At 38.3% G+C, this 21,294-nt stretch overlaps 1 protein-coding gene across 1 annotated transcript in view; it reads right to left on the reverse strand.

The window, feature by feature from the left end:
- Positions 1-5,764: 5,764 nt before the first annotated feature.
- Positions 5,765-21,294, reverse strand: part of LOC126416320 (ATP-binding cassette subfamily G member 4-like) — a 487,342-nt gene continuing 471,812 nt past the window's right edge. The window contains exons 10-11 of the mRNA XM_050083982.1: positions 6,980-7,135; positions 5,765-6,733 (exon numbers count right to left, since the gene is read on the reverse strand). Of these exons, the coding sequence (XP_049939939.1) occupies positions 6,314-6,733; positions 6,980-7,135 (576 nt within the window). The 3' untranslated portion in view covers positions 5,765-6,313. The remainder of the gene's footprint in view (positions 6,734-6,979; positions 7,136-21,294) is intronic.

The following is a 21,294-nucleotide window of genomic DNA, read 5'->3' on the forward strand; positions in this document are numbered from 1 at the left end:
GTTATTGTGGAAGAGACTGTAAGTAATAATTTGAGAAAAGTAGTTGTTGATCAGCTTGAAAAACGAAAAGTAAGAAACAATAGCTTCATCATGGTACATCATCCATGTCAAAAAGATGTGGAAATTATTGAAGAAGTGAAGTAAAATAATGTACCCATTGTGTTAAATAAAGTTGCATTCTTGAAACAAAGCATACAGTGTCATTACAGTCAGTTATTTTTGTGTTCTCTTATTTCATTTTTCTACCTGCACCTAACCATACTTTCATCCCCTACTTCTTGTTTGCAATATTCTGTATGCTATAAATTAGTACTGAAGTTTTATGTAAAATACTATCTTATTTGAACCTATCAGCAATAGTAATTGGTTCTCCACTGAATATAATTTTCAAAATTTCAAAAGGTCCAGGATCATCTATCATGATCAGTCATATATTTGCACATTCTCTTAATCTGTAAATTGCATGGTTTTGTTACACAAACTGGTATTTTCCATGTCTGAGACTATCGTTCTAGTAGATGTAGGTTAATATGAAGTTAGATTCTTTGTGATAATTAATTTTGTTTCTGCTCATCCAATCACTCTGTAATTTGCTTGTTTCTCATTATTATTACACTCCATGTGCTGTGTTAGCACAGTTGAATGCTATGGGTGTGAGGAGGTGGGGGGGACTGTTGATGTAACAAGCTTTCAGTCAGGGGTTATTTGAACGGTTAGAGATAAGAAAAAGAGAATTATATATATAAGCTTCCAGTTTTCAGTATAGCGATCAGTTCCTTGGTGTACTTCCAGAAGTAACGTCGTGTGCATGCTTATGTAACATATGTGTCTACATACTTTCATGTACTGAAACATGTTCATTACCTTTTTTAAGATAGGGTGTGTTGGTTAATAGATGGCGGTGGTGGTGAACAAAGAGTGCTTCCTTTGATCGAGAACACTGTTGCATTCACAACCAATACAAAGAGAAAAAGCTGTGCGAAACAAAACTATTCGTGTTAATGGATACATCCAGATATCATCCCACTTTGGCACAGTTTCATACACAGAAAAACGTCATTTACTTTCAGAAGTATTTAAAGAAATAATTTATTGCCTGAAAGAACCCATTCAGTTTGAAACTAGCAGATGATGGGATACAAACTATTATTGCAGGAACCTTTAATATATCATAGATGCAATACAAATTAAGTCAAAGACTTATTGAGCTACCTACTAATGTACTCTCTCCTCCTAATGATGATTTAATCAGTGTCATCCTGAATGGCATCATTGTAATCATTTCCTGAATTTTGATGACAGTGAAATATCTTGGCCATATTACATGGAAAATGACAGAAATATCAAGTGGAAATTTACAGTTATTATTAGAGAATTCACAAATGTGAGACTTGTGTGTTGTTTATATGGCCATCATTACTATTATCTGTTACATAATGCAAATAAGCCATGACAATGAACACTATTAAACATTAAACACACACACACACACAATGTGTGTGTGTGTAGTTTTTAACACTGTGATCACATAGGAGCACCAATGTTTAATAGTGTTCATTGTCATGGCTTATTTGCATTATGTAACAGATAATAGTAATGATGGCCATATAAACAACTTTGAACTATTACATACACTAGGTGACAGCAACTAAAAATATATCTGTGATCAACCAGTACATCTTCATTACAAATAAACTCGAAAAGAAAAAGAAGTGTTGATGTTATTAATTACTTTAAAACTATTATTAACGTGAGCCAAGACTGTTCAGTAGAATATGTTGAAAAGTTTGTTTTGGAGTCTGAATTACTAGACCTCATACTACTAGATTTCTTAGAAACTTCAGTGAAGTCCGTATACAAACTGTATAAATACTGATTCTTTCAGAATTATAACAGGTGTAGACATAAACATTCAGTCCTTTAAACCCCCATAAAAAGATATTGCTGTATTTTTGTTTGTTTATTTACTTTTTTTCAAAATCACCAATTAAAGAGGAAACTGTGCCTGTATATTCTTCTCTGAGTGATTGCTCAGATACAGAAGATGCACCAGAATGACCTCCTAAAACTGTGGAAAATATGGAAGAGGAACAAAAAATTTCGTGTGCATCAAAAGAAGAATAAAAACAACTGGCACAACTAAAGCAAGACAGCGTTTTCATCAGAACGACTGCCAGTAGTACAAGTAAAACTTCAGACTGATGAATGTGATGGCACTATTATTGGTAACATACATGATATTGTAAATATTTTTTGTAAAATTTGCTCTCTTTCTGATGACCACAAGCAATGTATAAGAATCTTAATTTGTGTAGTGTCTTCCTTAAAAAGAAATGTCAGATATCCAACAATGAAAATCTTCTACTTGATACTGGATGTAGCACCGAATTACTGTACCTGGTCAGAAATTTATGGAGAAATCCAGCACAAGAATTTCATTTTTATATAAATTTGAACAACCACACCAATCACATGAGTTGAGCACTTGTTTTTCAACATTAGTCTTACCTGGATAACTACAGGACCAAAGGAATTCGTTTAGACTGAGAAGATACAGCTTGTGAGGGTTAGCTATTTTTGTACAAGATCATGTTACAATACCAATAAACAAAGTCCATCATGTGTGTGTTTGGTGTCAATGTAAGAAACTGTGTACTTGCAGTTACACAATTTGGGAAAACTTAATAACTCAAGTTGACATTGTCCTCCCTCTCTCTCTCTCTCTCTCTCTCTCTCTCTCTCTCTCTCTCTCTGTCTCTGTCACCTGTGGCTTTCTTGGGCAACAGATGTTCATCCTGCAGTACAATTGTCTGCGGCCTCTGATTCATTAATTAACATTAACATAAAATGTTCATTATATTGTCTGCATGAGCCAGTTGTGAAATGCGAACTCGTAGGTCCACATTTTTCAATAGTCACGGCTCTGATTTTCATCCATTATCATTTCCTAAGTTTTCTTTTGTTAAAGCATTGACAATCTAAGAAAACTGAATGACAACAATGTGTTGTCCACTTGGCTCCCTACTGCTGAATCAACCTAAACAGGACCACTTCAGTTTAGCAGTGTTCTTGGTCATTTGTTGTCAGGCTTGAAAACCAACATTTCTCTGGAGCAATAAGAACTTAAGTCCTGCTGTTAAAGGAGTTGTTTTGTTTATTGTGTCTCATTTCAAGTGTTCTGAGCAAATGTGTTTATGGGAGAATTTGTCTCCTGCAGAAATGTTTTGAGTATTTGTCAATTTGTAAAGCCAATTTAATTCTGTCTACAGTTGGATTCATGCAAACTGCAGTTTAATTGTCGTAGATGGTAATAAAAGAACAAGGTGCTTGGGGTGCATTCCCATGATTGACAGCAGTAATGCATCCCCAATGCATAGTGGGGCAGCTATGAGCCACGATGGTATTAGCAGTTGGTGGAGGAGAGGACGCTCCAGAGAAAGACAGCTGCAAATGTAATAAGTTCTTTATTGACATATCTGTGCTACCTGATACACTGTGTCATAACTGACTGACCACTGAATTCTGCCGGGCTGGCTGCCTGTACACCCCGCAATATTGAGGTTGATACTCCACAGTGTGTCAGTGCCCTCGTTACATCAGCCAACCATGCAGCCCTGCATTAGTGTCATGTACTCGATGATGACGTATCTGCTGTGGCACTGGATGATGCCAAGCTGCATCGAAGTGGTGATGCCCCCCATGTTGAGACACCCATCTGGTGATGATGAGTGATGGCTGGTGTGTATGAAGTGTGACAGGCTATTTTCCGGGGAACAGTTTGCCATGCCACTGAAGATGACCTGAGAGGGCCGGCTGCATCTTGCCACTAAGGCTAGGTGGGGATTAAGTGCATAGAGCTGTTACCCTGCTGTGACTTAGAACCGGTGACTTCTACTGTCAGATCTGTTACTGCTCAGACCGTCATTGTGGTAGGGCTGTGACACTAATAAGAATTACATTACAAAAATGTCCAATACTTTTAGTCATCAGAAGTGTGCTTGTTGCGCATATGTGCCACTACCAGTCACTTATCCTAAAACACCACTGCCTCCATCAGGGTGGAAATTTGCCTTGGCTCTTGCTTCACTAGTCTGTGCAGTACCACGAGTTTGCTGTTTCAGCAAGCCTACCTGCCTCGCAACATTGTGTTGGCCTTATTCTTCCACTATTACGGTGACAACATCCCGCACTCGCCTACTATCAATGTTGCTGCAGTACACTGCTCAGGCTCACAGTAATATGTCCATACATGGCCAGTATGCTAGAGTACAACAAAATGAACTACCCACTCATCATTCACCTCCCCACCTTTGCCTACAGCTTGGCCAAGCTGGTAACACTGTTCCCCCTCTGGCCCTTCCAAAAACATAAAATTAAATCTGTGTCTGACATCAGTTACCAAAGTTTCATCTGCACATGAAATGGGCACCTACATACTTACATACATTTTCATACAATGTAAAAATATTGACTTAAGCAACGATAACTTCACCTGTAAATGTAAGATGACCCCGTATTTTTCAAATGATAAATTTGGTTGAAAACTTTGTGTTATAGTAGTGTTACATGGTACTTAACAAACAAACTGGAGAGAAAGAACAGTTTGACCACTGATTCATTGATTCACTTACATATTCCTTGCAATGGAATGAAATGCTGTTAACACTTTATTTTTTGGAACAAAGCTTCAGAAGGGCCATGGGGCTGGAATACACATCAGAGTACTTGAGACATTTTCAATATTGTCACCTGTATCCAAATTAATTAAGAAGCAAGCAAGTGTATAGATGAACGAATTATCCCATCTTCCAGAATTCAGACATATGAAGCAATGAAAATGTGTAGATACCCTACTATTCAACGGTACTGCAAACTTGCATAACTGACATTAATATTGTATTTAAAAAGAGTATTGTGTAGTTTTAGTTGACAGCCAATAAACCACTAAACAGTAAAGCTAAGCAATGTACTTTATCACATCAGTGTCATTCTAAATTACATTTCTTGCTGTGGCATATGTCTATCCAGATAAGTGAGCAATAACTGTGAACAGTGAAATTGTGGTTCTCAGTGAAGTTGGAAGACTTTAATAAATATTCTGCACAACTGTTAGGTTGAACACTGAAGTTCCAGAATTGCTGGTACTTAGCTCATACTCTTGTAACTTTGTAGGGAGTCATTAAAATATGTGCTAGTTTTTTTGCAGTTTTTTTAAATAAATGATTTTAATATAGCATAATGTATCTTTCCTTGTAGCTGCATGGGCTGCTTCACATGAGAGAACAGTGGTAGTGATAAGATTTCACTGGGAGCAGCACCAAGCAATATTGATAGTGCTGGACTTATTTGCCCATTACGATAATGCTACACAGTTTCTGATGACTTCCAATGATGTGCTGTCCATGCAACTGCTGTGCTTTAAGATTGCAGTGCCATTCCATTTGGAGGTGACGTAGCAATAACAACACTTAAAATGCACTAGAAAATGCATGCAATGCAACTGCCCTTACCTAATATACAAGACAAGAACACATCTTCTGTGGGTAACAGGTAAGCCTCTTTATCCTACTCAAGCAAGAGGGTTTCCAGCAGGCTTAAGACAACAGAGGCCAGCCCGACTCCCCTTTCCCAAACTAACACGCTGTGAACATATTATGACCCTAGAAAGCTTTGAAATCTCCATTTCATTCATCCTGTGGCTGTAAGATAATTTGATAATTTTGTAAGATAATTAGGAAGCATTTAAAATGATTTAAAAATATAAAAGATGTACATACTGCATGTATTTCCTTTTCTCATAAGTGTAAATTATATACATTAGAGGAAGAACAACAAACCATTTTATCTTTGGTGAAATAACAAGAGTCTTGAGAGCAATGTATTTATAACTATCATTGTTCAAGATGCATTGTGTAAATGCATCCATACCACACTTTTAGTTCATTGTCTCATCAGCTATCCGTCCCTGCAGAAATAATTTGAAACTTTATTTGTGATATGCTAAACATGAAATGTAAGGATACATTTACATACCTCAAAGAGATTACTTTCATCTGCTCAATATTCTATTTCTTTTTCTTTTTTTAACAAAAGATTTCAAAGATGTAAAAGAAGTCATAATTGATTTATCTGATCTGTGTTCATTATTAATGATTTTTTAATAAATATGACTTCTGCATATTCTTTAAAATACAGTTCAAATCTCATCTCTTCCCTATTGTGAGTGCCAGAATAGTGTGCCATTAAAAATGGACCTCTTTCTGTTTCACTAACAAAGAGTGCCATAGTTATCACAATATTCTCAATAAAAAGTTCACCTGTATTGGAAATTAATGTGTGTTTTCACAAATCGTTTCACTAGCCTGAGTGCAGCAAATGATTTGTAGGAAGAAAGCCTCCACCGCAACAGAAAATAGCATGCAGTCCTGAAGATGATGATAAATGCAACCAGACCAGCAATATCAACCCAGATATTTGCATTCTCCATTCCAGTTTGACGTAGTAGTTCCCTTGGGTCACTTAGTTCACAATATGTTTTATGATCTGGACAGTGCAGTCTTTTCCGTCCAAAACCGTAGATTGCCAGTGTCAATCCCTCCAAACCATACCTCAGGTAACTAAAGTACATTGCAATCTTCATGAAGAATGGTACGTGTGCATTAGGTGTTCCAAGACCATGGACTGCTAACAGCATGAAAGGAACTGACATTGAAGGGGCAACAAACATGCCATTCTGTGAAAAAAAAGAAAGGTAATCTTAAATTAATTTCCAGGGATTATATAATAACTGTGCTGTTATTGTTAATCTGAAAATTAAAGTAATTTAATCTGCATTGAGCAAACATATTAAAATAAAATAAAAAAGAGAGGATCACTGAGAAATAATTTATGAGAAGTGACAAAATGTATTTTTGTTGTAATAAATGAAAATTTGTGAAGTGATAGACATTAGCATTAGAATATAATGTATGATACCAACCACTATGCTAAGAGTTGAGGAAACAAGAAGACCAAAGCTCTCTGAGACAAATCCAATCAGAAGACAAATGATGATGAATATTGCACACCGGTGAACTTCCAGTGGCTGGTCAGTCAGTACATATACCAGCCACACATATGGTAGTCCGAGGGCCACCTGAAAACAGTTTTTTTGTCAATGTAGTTTTATTTATTTTAGTAACAATCACTTCACTATAACTTTCAATTGGCTTCAGAATGGAATACACTTTATATGGTGCACTTAAGTAATGTGTTATGCATGACTGATTTTTGTTTGGAAATTGTACTTAACAATATGTTTTGCTACTGTGATATAAAACCAACATTCAGATATTACCAGTCTTTTGTTTATGACATATACTGAACATTTCTGAAAAACAGTTGTGCATTCAGAGGCAAAATATATGCTTTATTTTACATATTCTTCAGCATTCCACAAATGAATCACTTCTTTTAATTGAAATGATATGCTATTGTAAGTATTGAAATAAATGGATGTGTTCAAAATACTGTGCAACTAAAGTGAAATAGTCTGAATAGAGATTTATAGTCAAATGTGAATGTTACACAAATATATTTCTTCTCTTTAGGAAACAGGGTACTGAAATTCTGTGATGTTATGCTGTTAACTACACTTAACAGAAGGTGTTTTCTGTTGTGGCCCATGATTTTTGCTGTATTTAGAGGGACAGACTGATGCTTTAGTGTCATCTTTGGCATGGTAGTGTAAAAGGTGGCACAAAACCAGCTAAGTGAAAAAAAAATGCACTTTTCACATTTAATATAATGGAAGGAAACATTCCACGTGGGAAAAATGTCTATCGACCTGCCAGCGCTTTTGTTCGGTAAGTCACCTCATCTTTGTTTATAACTTTTCACATTTAGTTACACATATTTGCTGACTTCCAGTGATCACATGCCCCAGATAAATATGTTTCAATAATCTAGATCTTATCATTTTGTGGACAACTTAAATATGCCATTCATGTCATTTTTCCCCAGTTTTTCAATGACTGTATCAACACTCACGCCTGTGTCATGATATATTGTGAATTCTTGAATTGTGAGTGCTGCAAGAAACATAATTCATACTGTATCATCAGATATAAACTACATTTGCACTTTCTACAAATTTTGGTGATAAAATTCTCAACAGAACAATCGCTTCTCCTAATTTTGCTGTATACCTGCATGAATCAGGTGTATGTTTCAGAATTTTTGAATGTTTACAAATGTTGTGCATAACATATGTCTGTAATAAATTTATGGATGTGAGTTACAAATGCATATTCTACTAATTTTGAGAACCATATCTTGTTGAGAGATTGTTTTCTGTTAATTGTGGTGTAAGTACTTATGTAATTAATGTAATACTTCTACCTCTTTCCATTCATTGAATAATTTGTTCTTAGAAAGTACTTGAAAATTTTCATACATCATATGAAGTTGACTACAGTGGTGAATAATATATTATCTGTCTATTGTAATTGTCATATAGTGTTCCATTTAGTTTCCCCTTCCAACAGTAGTTTATGCCGTCACCATAAATTGCCACAATTTTCGAGTTTGTTGCTAAGCATATGAAAACAAGAGTTGCAGTTAGCTTCAGCGAAGCGGTAAATTTTATCCCAGGTTTTTCTCTCATCATAACAGAAAACTACTTTCTTGATTGTTAATTGCATGAAAATAGGAAAATGTAACCTTTGTAATACAACAGATCGAGACATTAAAAGGGAATTAGTAACCTTACTTCTAATTGTTTGCTTACTGTTTGTAGTGATGAGGGAACAGTGAACCAGTCCCAATGAAACCCCACTGTTAACTTTGTTCTCAAACATGAGATGAGTTAATTGTTGCTCATAAGCAGCAGGACATTGCTCTGACTTCTCTCAAGAGAAGCTGTTGTGATTAGGTATTGAGGAGGTAACAGAGATACATGTTCCAGAGATACCAAAGGTACATCAAATACTATCTCCATCTGCATCTGCCTGATTACACTGCAATACACAATTAAGTGCCAGGCAGAGGGTTCATGGAACCATCTTCAAGCTGTTTTTAACCATTCCACTCTCAAACACGGTGCAGGAAAAATGAACACACAAATCTTTCATCGCGAGCTCTGATTTCCCTTATTTTATTATGGTGATCATTTCTCTCTAAGCAGATAAGTGCCAGCAAAATACAAGAGACATTCAATAAGTAATTCAACACATTTTTTTCGCAGCCAGTTTTGGTCGAAAAAATGCAAAATTTGTCATGGGACATTGTGGAATATTCCTGCTTCACGTTCTATAGTTCCAGTAGCTGACAGTGCTATACATAACTTTTGAAATGGCATCCGTAATGGAAGTGCATTCCAAGCAGAGAGTTGTCACAGAGTTTTTTCCTGGCAAAAAAACAGAGCATCACAGATATTCATAGGCACTTCCAGAATATCTACAGGGACTAGGCAGTGAACAACAGCATGACGAGTCATTGGGGAAGATGTCTGTCATCATTGCAACAACGTTGTGCAAACCTGTCTAGTCTCCCTTGTGTCAGGTGGGTGCACACAGCTGTGACTCCTGAAATGTTGGCACACACTCATTCGAGGTGATCGATGGATCATAATCAAACACCCTGCTGCACAACTGGACATCTCTGGTGGTGATGCTGACACACTTGTCCACCATGGGGTACACAAAGGTGTGTGCCTCCTGGGTTCCTCACTGCCCAACAGAATGCTGTAAAGGGCAACAAAGGACCATCTGTGCGGAGTTGCTTGTGCATTATGAGGCTGTTTGTGACAGTTTTTTTGTCAAACACCATCATAGGCAATGAAATATTGGTTATCACTTTGAACCGGAAACAAAACAGCAATCCACCTCTCCTACAAAGCAAAAGTTCAAAGCTGCAACCTCAGCCAGTAAAGTCATGGCGACAGTCTCCTGGGAGTCTGAAGGGATTATTCTGTATGATGTCATCCTTCATGGTGCAATGATCAACTCTGAAGCTTACTGTGCTACCCTCAGGAAACTGAAAAAATGACTTCAGCATTTTGTCACCACAAAAATGCAGATGGCTTCTCCTTCTCCATGATGACACAAGGCATCACAAATCTGCACACCTGAGAGAAGATCACAAAATTTCACTGGAATTTTCTTCATCATCCACTCTACAAGCTGGACCGCTCACCATCTGACTTTCACCTGTTTGTCCCAATGAAGGGCGCACTCAATGAGTAGTAGTCCATGGATGGTGGGGAGGTTATTGATGCAGCAAGACTTTGGTTCTGACATTGACCAGTAGAGCGGTACCATACAGACATACATGCCCTCCCAGTAACGTGGCATAACGTCACCACATTGAATGGAGATTATATTAAAAAATAGCATTTTGTAGACAGAAGAGTGGGGAATAATATGGTGTATTGTAATCCTGAATAAACCAACCTGCTTTCAGAAAAAAAGTGTTGCATTACTTATTGAATGCCCCTCATATTTTCACACTCTGGTGGTTGAAATTTCACGAGAAGATCCTCCTGTAACAAAAAAACCTCCTTCACTTTAATGAATAGTATCTTGTCCATGGCACCCTCTCCCCTGCTTTGCGATAATACAAAATGAGCTGCCCTTTCCTTCATCAATCCCATGTGATGTGGCTTCCATACCATGCAGCAATACTCCAGAAGATGGTGGGCAAGTGTAATGCAAGCAATCTCATTAGTAGACCTGTTGCATTTTCTAAGTGTCCTGCCAATAAATTGCAGTGTCTTATTTTTTCTTTACCATAGCATCATCTATGTGACTGATCCAGTTTAAGTTATTCATATAGGTAATCCCTAAGTGTTTAGTTGAATTTACAGTCTTCAGATTTGTGTAAGTTATTGTGTAACTGAAATTTAGCAGTTTCCATTTAGTACTCATGTGGATGATTTCACACTTTTCATTATTTAGTGCCAACTGATACTTTTTGCACTATACAGATATCTTGTCTAAATCATTTTGCAATTTGTTGTGATCATCTGATGACTTTACAAGACAGTAAACGATAGCATCATCTGCAAACAATCTAAGAGGCTGTTCAGATTGTCTCCTAAATTGTTTATGTGGATCAGGAACAGAAGAGGGCTTATAACTCTTCCTTCGGGAATATCATATATTACTTCTGTTTTATTCAGTGACTTTCTGTCGATTATTTTGAAGTGTGACCTTTCTGACAGGAAATCATGAATCCAGTTGCACAACTGAGACGAAACTACATAGGCATGCAATTCGATTAGAAGTTGCTTGTGAGGAATGATGTCAAAAGCCTTCTGGAAACCTAAAAATATTGACTCCATTTGACATCCCCTGTCGATAGCACTCATTACTTTGTGAGAATAAAGAGCTAGTTGTGTTCCACAAGAATGATATTTTTTGAATGTGTTGGCTATTTGTCAATAAATCATTTTCTTCAATGTAATTCATAATGTTCAAACATGGTACATCTTCCAAAATCCTGCTGCAAATAGATGTTACTGATATGGGTCTGTAATTCAGCAAGTTACTCCTATTTTCTTTCTTGGGTATTGGTGTGACTTGTACAACTTTCCAGTCATTGGGTACAGATCTTTCTTCAAGCAAGCAGTTGTTTAAGACTGCTTAGTATGGAGGTACTATATCAGCATATTCTGAAAGGAACCTGACTAGTAAGCAGTCTGGACCAGAGGCCTTGCCTGTATTAAGTAACTGAAGTTGTTTCACTACACCAAGGATATCTGCTTCTAAGTTACTCATGTTGGCAGTTGCTGTTGATTCAGCTTCTGGAATATTTACTTCATCTTCATCATGAAGGAATTTTGGAAAACCTTGTTTAGTGACTGCTTTAGTGGTGCTGTCATCAATAACATCACCATGGTCATCAAGCAGTGAAGGTATTGATTGTGTTTTGCTGCTTGTGTATGTTATGTATGACCAGAATCTCTCTGGGTTTTCTACCAGATTCTGAGACAGTTGTCAAAACTATTAGAAGCTTCTCACATTGAGGTTCATGTTAAATTTCAAGCTTCTCAGAATTTCACTAATCTTGGATTGATACTGCCTCCTCTCCAGGAAATGCAGTATCTATCACCACTCATCCCCATCATGGTCAGTGATGTGCCATTAATAGATCTAGCAGCATGCCTGAACAGGGAAGGCAGGGCCAGTGAGAACCCATCCCCCACCCCACAAGTTTATGATACTGTCTTCCACTGAAATTGAGCCACTGTGACACACTTTACCTGGTGGGAAGCCGGCTGTGTCCTCTATCAGTGCAAGTGGAGAAGGGCAGGATCTGTTAATCTTCAGCAGTTTGAACATGCAGTGAATCGTGGTACTCTTTAGTGATAGGTAAGAACACCTTGAGTAGTGAATGTGTATACTTTGAACCCTCATTCAACATGCTGAAGTGGCAGTCATTGATGAAACAGGATGCAGCCAGCTGTAGATTGTGGGGCTCACTGAAATGAATGACAGCTATTGCCTGGACTCCAATGACATATTTGTACTGTTCTAGTATCTCACAGAGATGATGAAGAAGAACAGCCTTGCAAATCCACCTAAATGGAAACTGAAGACACATGCGAGATTACTTGGGCAAGGAACAGTGATATAAACTTGTAATTAGGTCTTTCGGTTGTGTGCCAGACTGACCCCAAGATGTAACCTAAAATTTTAGTGAAATGCCAACAACCAAGTGGGATTGCTATGGTTTTTAAGTAGTGGGCATGACAGGACATTCTGAAAAAACAATAAATATTTTCTTCTAAACTTGCCAAGAATAGATAGATCAGAAGCCCACTCATGTCAAATTCAGATATAAAGACAACAAATTTGCCTCACCTCTTTCAGGATACCCATATTGAAAATGGTATTAGTGATCCTAGGCAGTTGTAGCAACATTGATTACAAAGCACAAAGAACAACTTAAACAAGGAGGGAAATTTATAATATTCAGTAAACCAGAGAAATAGGTACTAATGTGATATTGGAAGGAAACCTTAAAACATTTAGCTCTGGGCAGAAGTTTTGTAGGGGTGCTGTGGCAAAGCGAAGTTGACCAGGTACTGGATAGATATGTACCTAGTACTTTCATAATGATGAAGTAAATTTCATGATGGAATCTTCTAAGTACACAGTAACTGCTAAACAACAGGTATGTAAGAGTATAGCACAGTAGATAGAGAGATCTAAATGAAATGTGTTCAGCTATCAAAAGAAAAATGCATGAGGCCTTCAATTACTAATATAGAAGATTCTTATCTAAAAATCTCTCACGGAATCCAAAGAAATTCTGGGAACATGTTATGTCTGTCAGTAGCCCAAAGTTCAATCACTGGCACGTGGGGGTGACACAGGAAGTGGAGCTGAGAGTATCAAAGCAAAAGCAAAAATTCTGAATTGAAGTTTCACCTGCTCCTTTACAAAGGAGGATTAAGGTGTTTATCTCCAGCTCAATTCTCACACCACTGCAAATATGACTGATGTAGATCTGAGTGTCAGCAGCATTGAGAAACAGCAGAAATCACTAAAACTGAAAAAGGTACCATCATGTAATAGTATCCTTATCACATTATTTTCAGAATTTGTGCATGTGTTATGTTAGGTCCATTAATTAATTAATTAATTAATTAATTAATTAACACATAAAGTGCTGTCATGAAGGAGAGCCTTCAGGGATGCTGAATGAGTCAAGCTGTACATCATTAGGCAGAAGCAACCACTACTGGAAGCTTCTGTGAAGCATACCAACAACAAATTATGGCTGGTGCTTTATACTCAGATTGCTAATTGTGGTAATTCTAGATTATTTTATATATGTATGTCAGGAGAAGAAAAGCTGCTTTTAAAAAAGGCATACTCTTTCTTCTGCACTACTCAGTTGCCATTATTACCTAATACTTCAAACATAGCATTTAAACTTTACACAGCTGTTTAGGCAAAATAATGATCTTACACAAATATTACACTTCAGCAGGATTTGCATTCCTTAGTTCAGTCTTTTTGCCAGTCAAGAAGCAGTGATAGTAGAAGGTGTCAGTCAGTATAATTCAGTGACTTTCAATTTAGACTACTTATTGGATGTCATTTGAGTAACAAATCCATCAGTGACAATTTCAACCCTTCCAAAACTGTCCAAGTTGACTGTTGCTGATGTGATAGTAAAGTGGAAAGAAAGGAACACGAACAATTAAACCATGACCTGTCAGACCTCATGTACCTATGGACAGGGAACCTCAAACATTGGAAAAATAAAAATAAATAAATAAATGCATGAAATCAGCATAAGGAATCACTCATGAGTTCAAAAGTACTACCAGCAGTCCAACTAGAACAGTGTGTAGTGAATTAAAGCAATGGGGTACAATGGTCAGGCAGCTTCTCATATTGCTTGAAGTGGTGTAAAGAGTGATACAACTGGATATTGGGTGGCTGGAAATGAGTGATTTAGTACGACTCATCATGCTAAAGGTTGTGGCAGTCTGTACTGTAGACGGACAGTTAGGATATGACCACTGTTTGTATCACCATGACAATGGATCCTTTATAAAGCAGCATCTGTGGGGCAATGGTTTGTGGACAGTAATGTTCCTGTAAAGGACTGTCCTGTCCAGAGATCTGATCATATTCCAGTGAAATTCCTTTGGGATGAGTGAGAATGTCACCTTTGCTCCAGATTCCACATCCAACATTACTACCTTGTCTGAATTTTGGCTATTGAGGAAGAGTGGGTTGCCATTCTTCCACAGACATTCAGACACCTTACTGAAAGTGTTCCCAGCAGAATTCAAGCCATCATATGGGAGATGGATTCACATATTGCATATTTATATCCACTAATAGGTCCAGATACTTAGGATCAGATAGTATACGTGGTATTTTCAATTTCCTGTGTGATGTCCACTGTCAACCTGTTATAGTCTTTTTTAGCAGAATGTAAAACACTGTTTACAACCCTAGGATGTGATCCATAACATGTATGGAAATTATTTCTAGCTGTAGTATTGTGGTTGTGAACTGCAAAATTCATCCTAAATTTACTCTTGTTATGAGCAAATAATGCCATTAGGGAATACCAGTATTGCCATGTAAGTGTAGGAATCCCTAGGTCCCTGAAGAGGCTCCTACAACATGTTCAGGTATTAACTTCACACAATGTTCTTATTGCATGCTTCTGTAGAATAAATGCTTTTTCACCTTAGCTGCACTGCCCCAGAAGATTGTGCCATGGGCCAGAACTGAGTGGAACTGTGCTATCGAGAGATTTCTGAGAGCAAAGCAGGCAGAACTGTTAATTAAAACTACAGTATTATTTGTAATGGTGTTGACGTTGCAGTGAGTAAAAGCCTTTATTTTCAATGACTAGTTTTGGACATGGCGTCCATTATCAGACCATCAAAACCATCATAAGCATTGACATGTAATACAACCAATACATTTGCATAAGACACAACTGGCAATCATGAGTAACATGTACAGACTCATCTACAGAGTATTATCAATGCTTCTTTCCAAACAATGCCAGAACAACTTTTTGTACATGTTACTCGTGATTTCCAATTATGGCTATTTGCAAATGTTCTGGTTGTCTTATGTGTTAATACTCCTGATGAAGGCAATGGTTTGATAATAGACATCATATCCAAAACTAGTCACTACAAACAAAGGATTTTTTCTTGCCACATCTTCAACAGAATTACAAACAATAGTTTTAATAAAAGTAAGTTGCTGACCCATTTTTCCTGCATCATGGGGGAGGTTCATAAAGAACTATTAATGACACCTCAGTATATTATCCAGTGGATGCCCATTGATCTGTATTTCTGGTACTTGCAAGTCATTTTTATTTGTTTGAAATTGCATGATTTGAGTTTTGGCAAGACTGAGTGTTAAGATTATATCTGTGAACCAGTGAGCCTGTTCTGTTATTCTTCTGGCCGTGTCTGGTATGGGCATGTTTTTATCAATATACTTTTGTCATCCAGCACACAATAAAGTCTTGGAAGACTCCTCCTAAGTCCCTGGTAAACCATTTATCTAGACCAAGAACAGGATTGGCTAAACATTGAACTTTGCAGCACACTATATTTAAAGTTTCCACACTCTGAATTTAATCTTATTCCTGTTGTATCATTGGCTGATGAGGCCATTTGTTTTCTATTGTTAAAATGTTTCCAACCGTGCAAGGAGAAGACATTTAATGCCATACTATTTTAGTTTCCATAGCAGAATTTTGTGATCTACACAGTCAAAGGCCTTGGCAAGACAACAAAAGATGCCATCAAGGTAATTTTTGGCTCCTACAAAAACTAAACTAAGCTTTCATTAAAATGTTATTCTCAGGAAGATGGTTCATCATTGTGTTTTAAGGCACATTCTCATAATTGTTTAGATCTGTCTATAATTAGTCAGTTGCTTATCTGCATTTTTGTATGCTGATATTACTACTGCATACTTCAGTCCTCCAGGCAGTAGTCCTTCATTCATCAATTGATTTCAATGGTAACTGTAAGATATCACTACCAAGTATGCACAAGATTTTAGTACTGTGGCTGAGATTTAGTCAAAGCCAGAACAGCGCTACTTTTCAGTGGCCTAACACTTTTTCGCGTGTCTCTGGCAGATGAGTCAGCGATACTTATGGTGGAGTATGCATTAATGGTCTAAGTAAATTTACTGGATCTGCTTTTGATGGATAGTTCTTTATCTCTATGTTTCTAACTACTGTTAAGAAGAATTCATTGGCTTTAGTAGCCAATAATTTTAATTTCATATAATCTGACTCACTACTACTGCCATCTGAAACTTCATTACCATTTAGCTTGTCAAGTTTATTTGCACTATGCATAATAATTAGGGATCTGAAAAATATAGATGCTAATCCTGTGTCATCATGAAAAATTACCTAATGATGCTGTTTTATGAAGAGTCATATCCAGCTAAACTATTTTATGAGAGACAATTTGAAATAGGTTTATTTTCTGCAAATAAATATAGAAAATGTAACCAATTTCCAGTTACTGGTATTGCACATCATCTGGTAAAGTTCAATCCGGAAAAATAATTTGTGTAAGAACATGTTTTCAAAATAAAAAGTACATGAACATGGTGATGTAGCAGTGTGCTTGATTCTCTGGTGCCATGCCAAGTTGTGAGCAACTGAATGATCATATGAGATAAACACCACACAATGCAACTTAGCACTCAGCTGTGGAACCTAGCAGCTTAGAACAGAAAACCACAGGTCTGCCAACTACAGTTCAAAAGTTGATATAATGTGGAAACTTTTAATGTGGCAGTTTAAGGTGGCAGGAGATGTGAAATGTGATTGCATCAAATACTGCTACAGATCAGGCCTAAACTATTTGGTTTACAAAATGCATCAACCTCAGCAAGCAATTGCACAGTAGCCTTCCCTTGCTCACTGTTTTTGAAATGAGTGAAAAAACTAATTTAGTCCATAATGGATTTTGATTACAACACCAGAAGGAATCCACAAACCCTGTGGCAATGTGTCAGTTCTGTTTTCACAGAACATGGGTGCAGGCTGCCGATCTGCATAAGGGAGGTGGGGCTTGTTTTTCTGCACCATTCGTTTCCCTTCTGGTGGTCAAAAAACTATACCCACAGTCATCTGCAAATTTACAGTGTCTGCACTCTGCACTATAACTACTGAAAAATAGAACCTGTCAATGTATTTCAATGGCAACAAAGTTATTCCCCTAATGTGTGAATAGAATTATTTTCGGTTCTACTTCTACATTAATTGCCTTCTCAGTTGTCTCTAGCATCATCTAGTATGGGTAGTTAAGCTATGAATGCTCGGGAAAGGTCAAAATTAATATTCTTTATGTTTTGTAACTATCAAATTGTGCTGGAGAGAAAAATAGTGTCAAGAAACACCCCAAATCTGAGATGCATTAGCCGTGCAGAGTGGCTGCATGGTTACAGGTGCCATGTCATGAATTTCATGGCCCTCCCACTGGAGGTTTAAGTCCTCCCTCGGGCATGCGTGGGTGTGTTGTCCTTTGTTAAAGTTAGTTTAAGTAGTGTTAAGTTTAGGGACCAATGACCGCAGCAGTTTGGTCCCATATGAATTCTCACACATTTGAACAGTTTGAGATGCATTCTGTTTGTTGGTGGGAAAATCCTGCTGCTTCTCAACAGAACAATCGTTTGTTGAAAACTTTAAAGCCAAAAGAAGAAAACAAAGAACATTTTGGGGAAAAAACTATTTTCAAAGCATTAGGGCTTTGTCTTCATGCACATAGCATGGCAAATGTTTAAATTTGTGCATCCAATCATTTGCAAAAAAAGTAAATTGCGCCAAAAATACATGCAAATTTTGCCAGAAATACATGCTACATTTTTTTGGTCCCTATTAATGGGGTATCTTGTACATATTTACCTCCTCCACACCAGTTAGCATGGATTCCAAAACTATTGGTAATGTGAAACCCAACTCACACTTTTCTTGAATGACACCCTGAAAGGTATAGATCCTGACAATGGGTTGATGCAGTATTTCTTGACTTGAAAAAAGCATGTGACTCTATACTAGACCAATGCTTGTTTATAGAAGAATGATTGTATAGAAAATCAAATGAAATGTTTGACCTGTCCAAGGATTTCCTGATAGGGAGGATGCAGCATGTTATCTACTTTGGAGAGTAATCGACAGATGTAAAAATAACTTCAGGTGTGACCAAGGGAAGTGTTTCAGGACCATTGGTGGTCATGTTGCATATTAATGACCTAATAGACAATATTAACAGTGCCTTCAGACTGTTTACAGATGATGCAGTTACCTATAATTAAGTACCGTCATGAATAATATGCACAAACATTGTCAGGTTTTGATAATATTTCAATATGGTGTAGATATTGGCAACTTGTTTTCAAATTTTCAAAAATGTTAAAATGTGATCTTCACAAAGCAAAAAAGAATACATTATGACTATTACATGAGTAAGTCTCAGTTGGAATCACTCAACTCATACAAATGCCAATGTGTGACAATTTGTGGGGATATGGCATTGAATGACCACTTAAATTCAATTGTAGGCAAAGCAGATGGCAGAATTCAGTTCATTGCTAGGATACTGGAAAATAAAATCCTTCTGGTAAGACAACTGCTTACAAAACATCCATGTGACCCATTCTAGAATATTGCTCAAATCTGTGGGATATGTGCGAGACAGGACCAACTGGTAAAGGTTTGTTTGAATCATGGAAAAATGTTATGGATATATTGAAGAACATAAACTGATAAGTTCTTGATGGTAGACATCAACTATCTTATGGAATACTACTTACAGGGTTTCAGAATTAAGTGAGGATTCTGTCCATATACTAATCCTTGTTTGTATCACTACCTTAGGGAATGTAAAGGCAACATTAGACTAATTACCAAATGTACAGGGACATTTAAGTTGTCCTCCTTCCTGCACTCCATCCTCAAATGTAATGAAAGGAAACAGTTGTGGTGCAATGTGAAGTACCCTGTCACGCACTTCACAGTGATATGCAGAGTATGGGTGCAGATGATGTTTCCCATCTGAAGGAAATGTTTGTGTTTGATTGACTCACAATTTCATATAATACATTCCTTAGCCATGGCAGGTATCAAATTTTATAAGCAGGATCTTTTTCAAAGTATTTCAACAGCTGCACATTTAAGATGTATTATAATATGACTTATTCAGTTTTAAGCTTCATTTTCACATTACCAGAAAGCAATATGTCCTCAAAAATTTCTTGAGATCATTTGGTTTTGGGCCAGGTATCCTATATTGAAAAACTCCATCTTTGCAAAAGCTTTCAGTTGAATTTACTTTTGTGTTATTGATACCATAAATTTATTCATATGAAATGGCATCCAATATAACTATATGTGATAGAGAACCCGCAATAAGACAGCACAAGTCAAGATATATACACTCCTGGAAATTGAAATAAGAACACCGTGAATTCATTGTCCCAGGAAGGGGAAACTTTATTGACACATTCCTGGGGTCAGATACATCACATGATCACACTGACAGAACCACAGGCACATAGACACAGGCAACAGAGCATGCACAATGTCGGCACTAGTACAGTGTATATCCACCTTTCGCAGCAATGCAGGCTGCTATTCTCCCATGGAGACGATCTTAGAGATGCTGGATGTAGTCCTGTGGAACGGCTTGCCATGCCACTTCCACCTGGTGCCTCAGTTGGACCAGCGTTCGTGCTGGACGTGCAGACCGCGTGAGACGACGCTTCATCCTGTCCCAAACATGCTCAATGGGGGACAGATCCGGAGATCTTGCTGGCCAGGGTAGTTGACGTACACCTTCTAGAGCACGTTGGGTGGCACGGGATACATGCGGACGTGCATTGTCCTGTTGGAACAGCAAGTTCCCTTGCCGATCTAGGAATGGTAGAACGATGGGTTCGATGACGGTTTGGATGTACCGTGCACTATTCAGTGTCCCCTCGACGATCACCAGTGGTGTACGGCCAGTGTAGGAGATCGCTCCCCACACCATGATACCGGGTGTTGGCCCTGTGTGCCTCGGTCGTATGCAGTCCTGATTGTGGCGCTCACCTGCACGGCGCCAAACACACATACGACCATCATTGGCACCAAGGCAGAAGCGACTCTCATCGCTGAAGACGACACGTCTCCATTCGTCCCTCCATTCATGCCTGTCGCGACACCACTGGAGGCGGGCTGCACGATGTTGGGGCATGAGCGGAAGACGGCCTATCAGTGTGCGGGACCGTAGCCCAGCTTCATGGAGACGGTTGCGAATGGTCCTCGCCGATACCCCAGGAGCAACAGTGTCCCTAATTTGCTGGGAAGTGGCGGTGCGGTCCCCTACGGCACTGCATAGGACCCTACGGTCTTGGTGTGCATCCGTGCGTCGCTGCGGTCCGGTCCCAGGTCGACGGGCACGTGCACCTTCCGCCGACCACTGGCGACAACATCGATGTACTGTGGAGACCTCACGCCCCACGTGTTGAGCAATTCGGCGGTACGTCCACCCGGCCTCCCGCATGCCCACTATACGCCCTCGCACAAAGTCCGTCAACTGCACATACGGTTCACATCCACGCTGTCGCGGCATGCTACCAGTGTTAAAGACTGCGATGGAGCTCCGTATGCCACGGCAAACTGGCTGACACTGACGGCGGCGGTGCACAAATGCTGCGCAGCTAGCGCCATTCGACAGCCAACATCGCGGTTCCTGGTGTGTCCGCTGTGCCATGTGTGTGATCATTGCATGTACAGCCCTCTCGCAGTGTC

Source organism: Schistocerca serialis, chromosome 8 (genome assembly GCF_023864345.2).
Source record: "Schistocerca serialis cubense isolate TAMUIC-IGC-003099 chromosome 8, iqSchSeri2.2, whole genome shotgun sequence".
NCBI classification, from domain to species: domain Eukaryota; kingdom Metazoa; phylum Arthropoda; class Insecta; order Orthoptera; family Acrididae; genus Schistocerca; species Schistocerca serialis.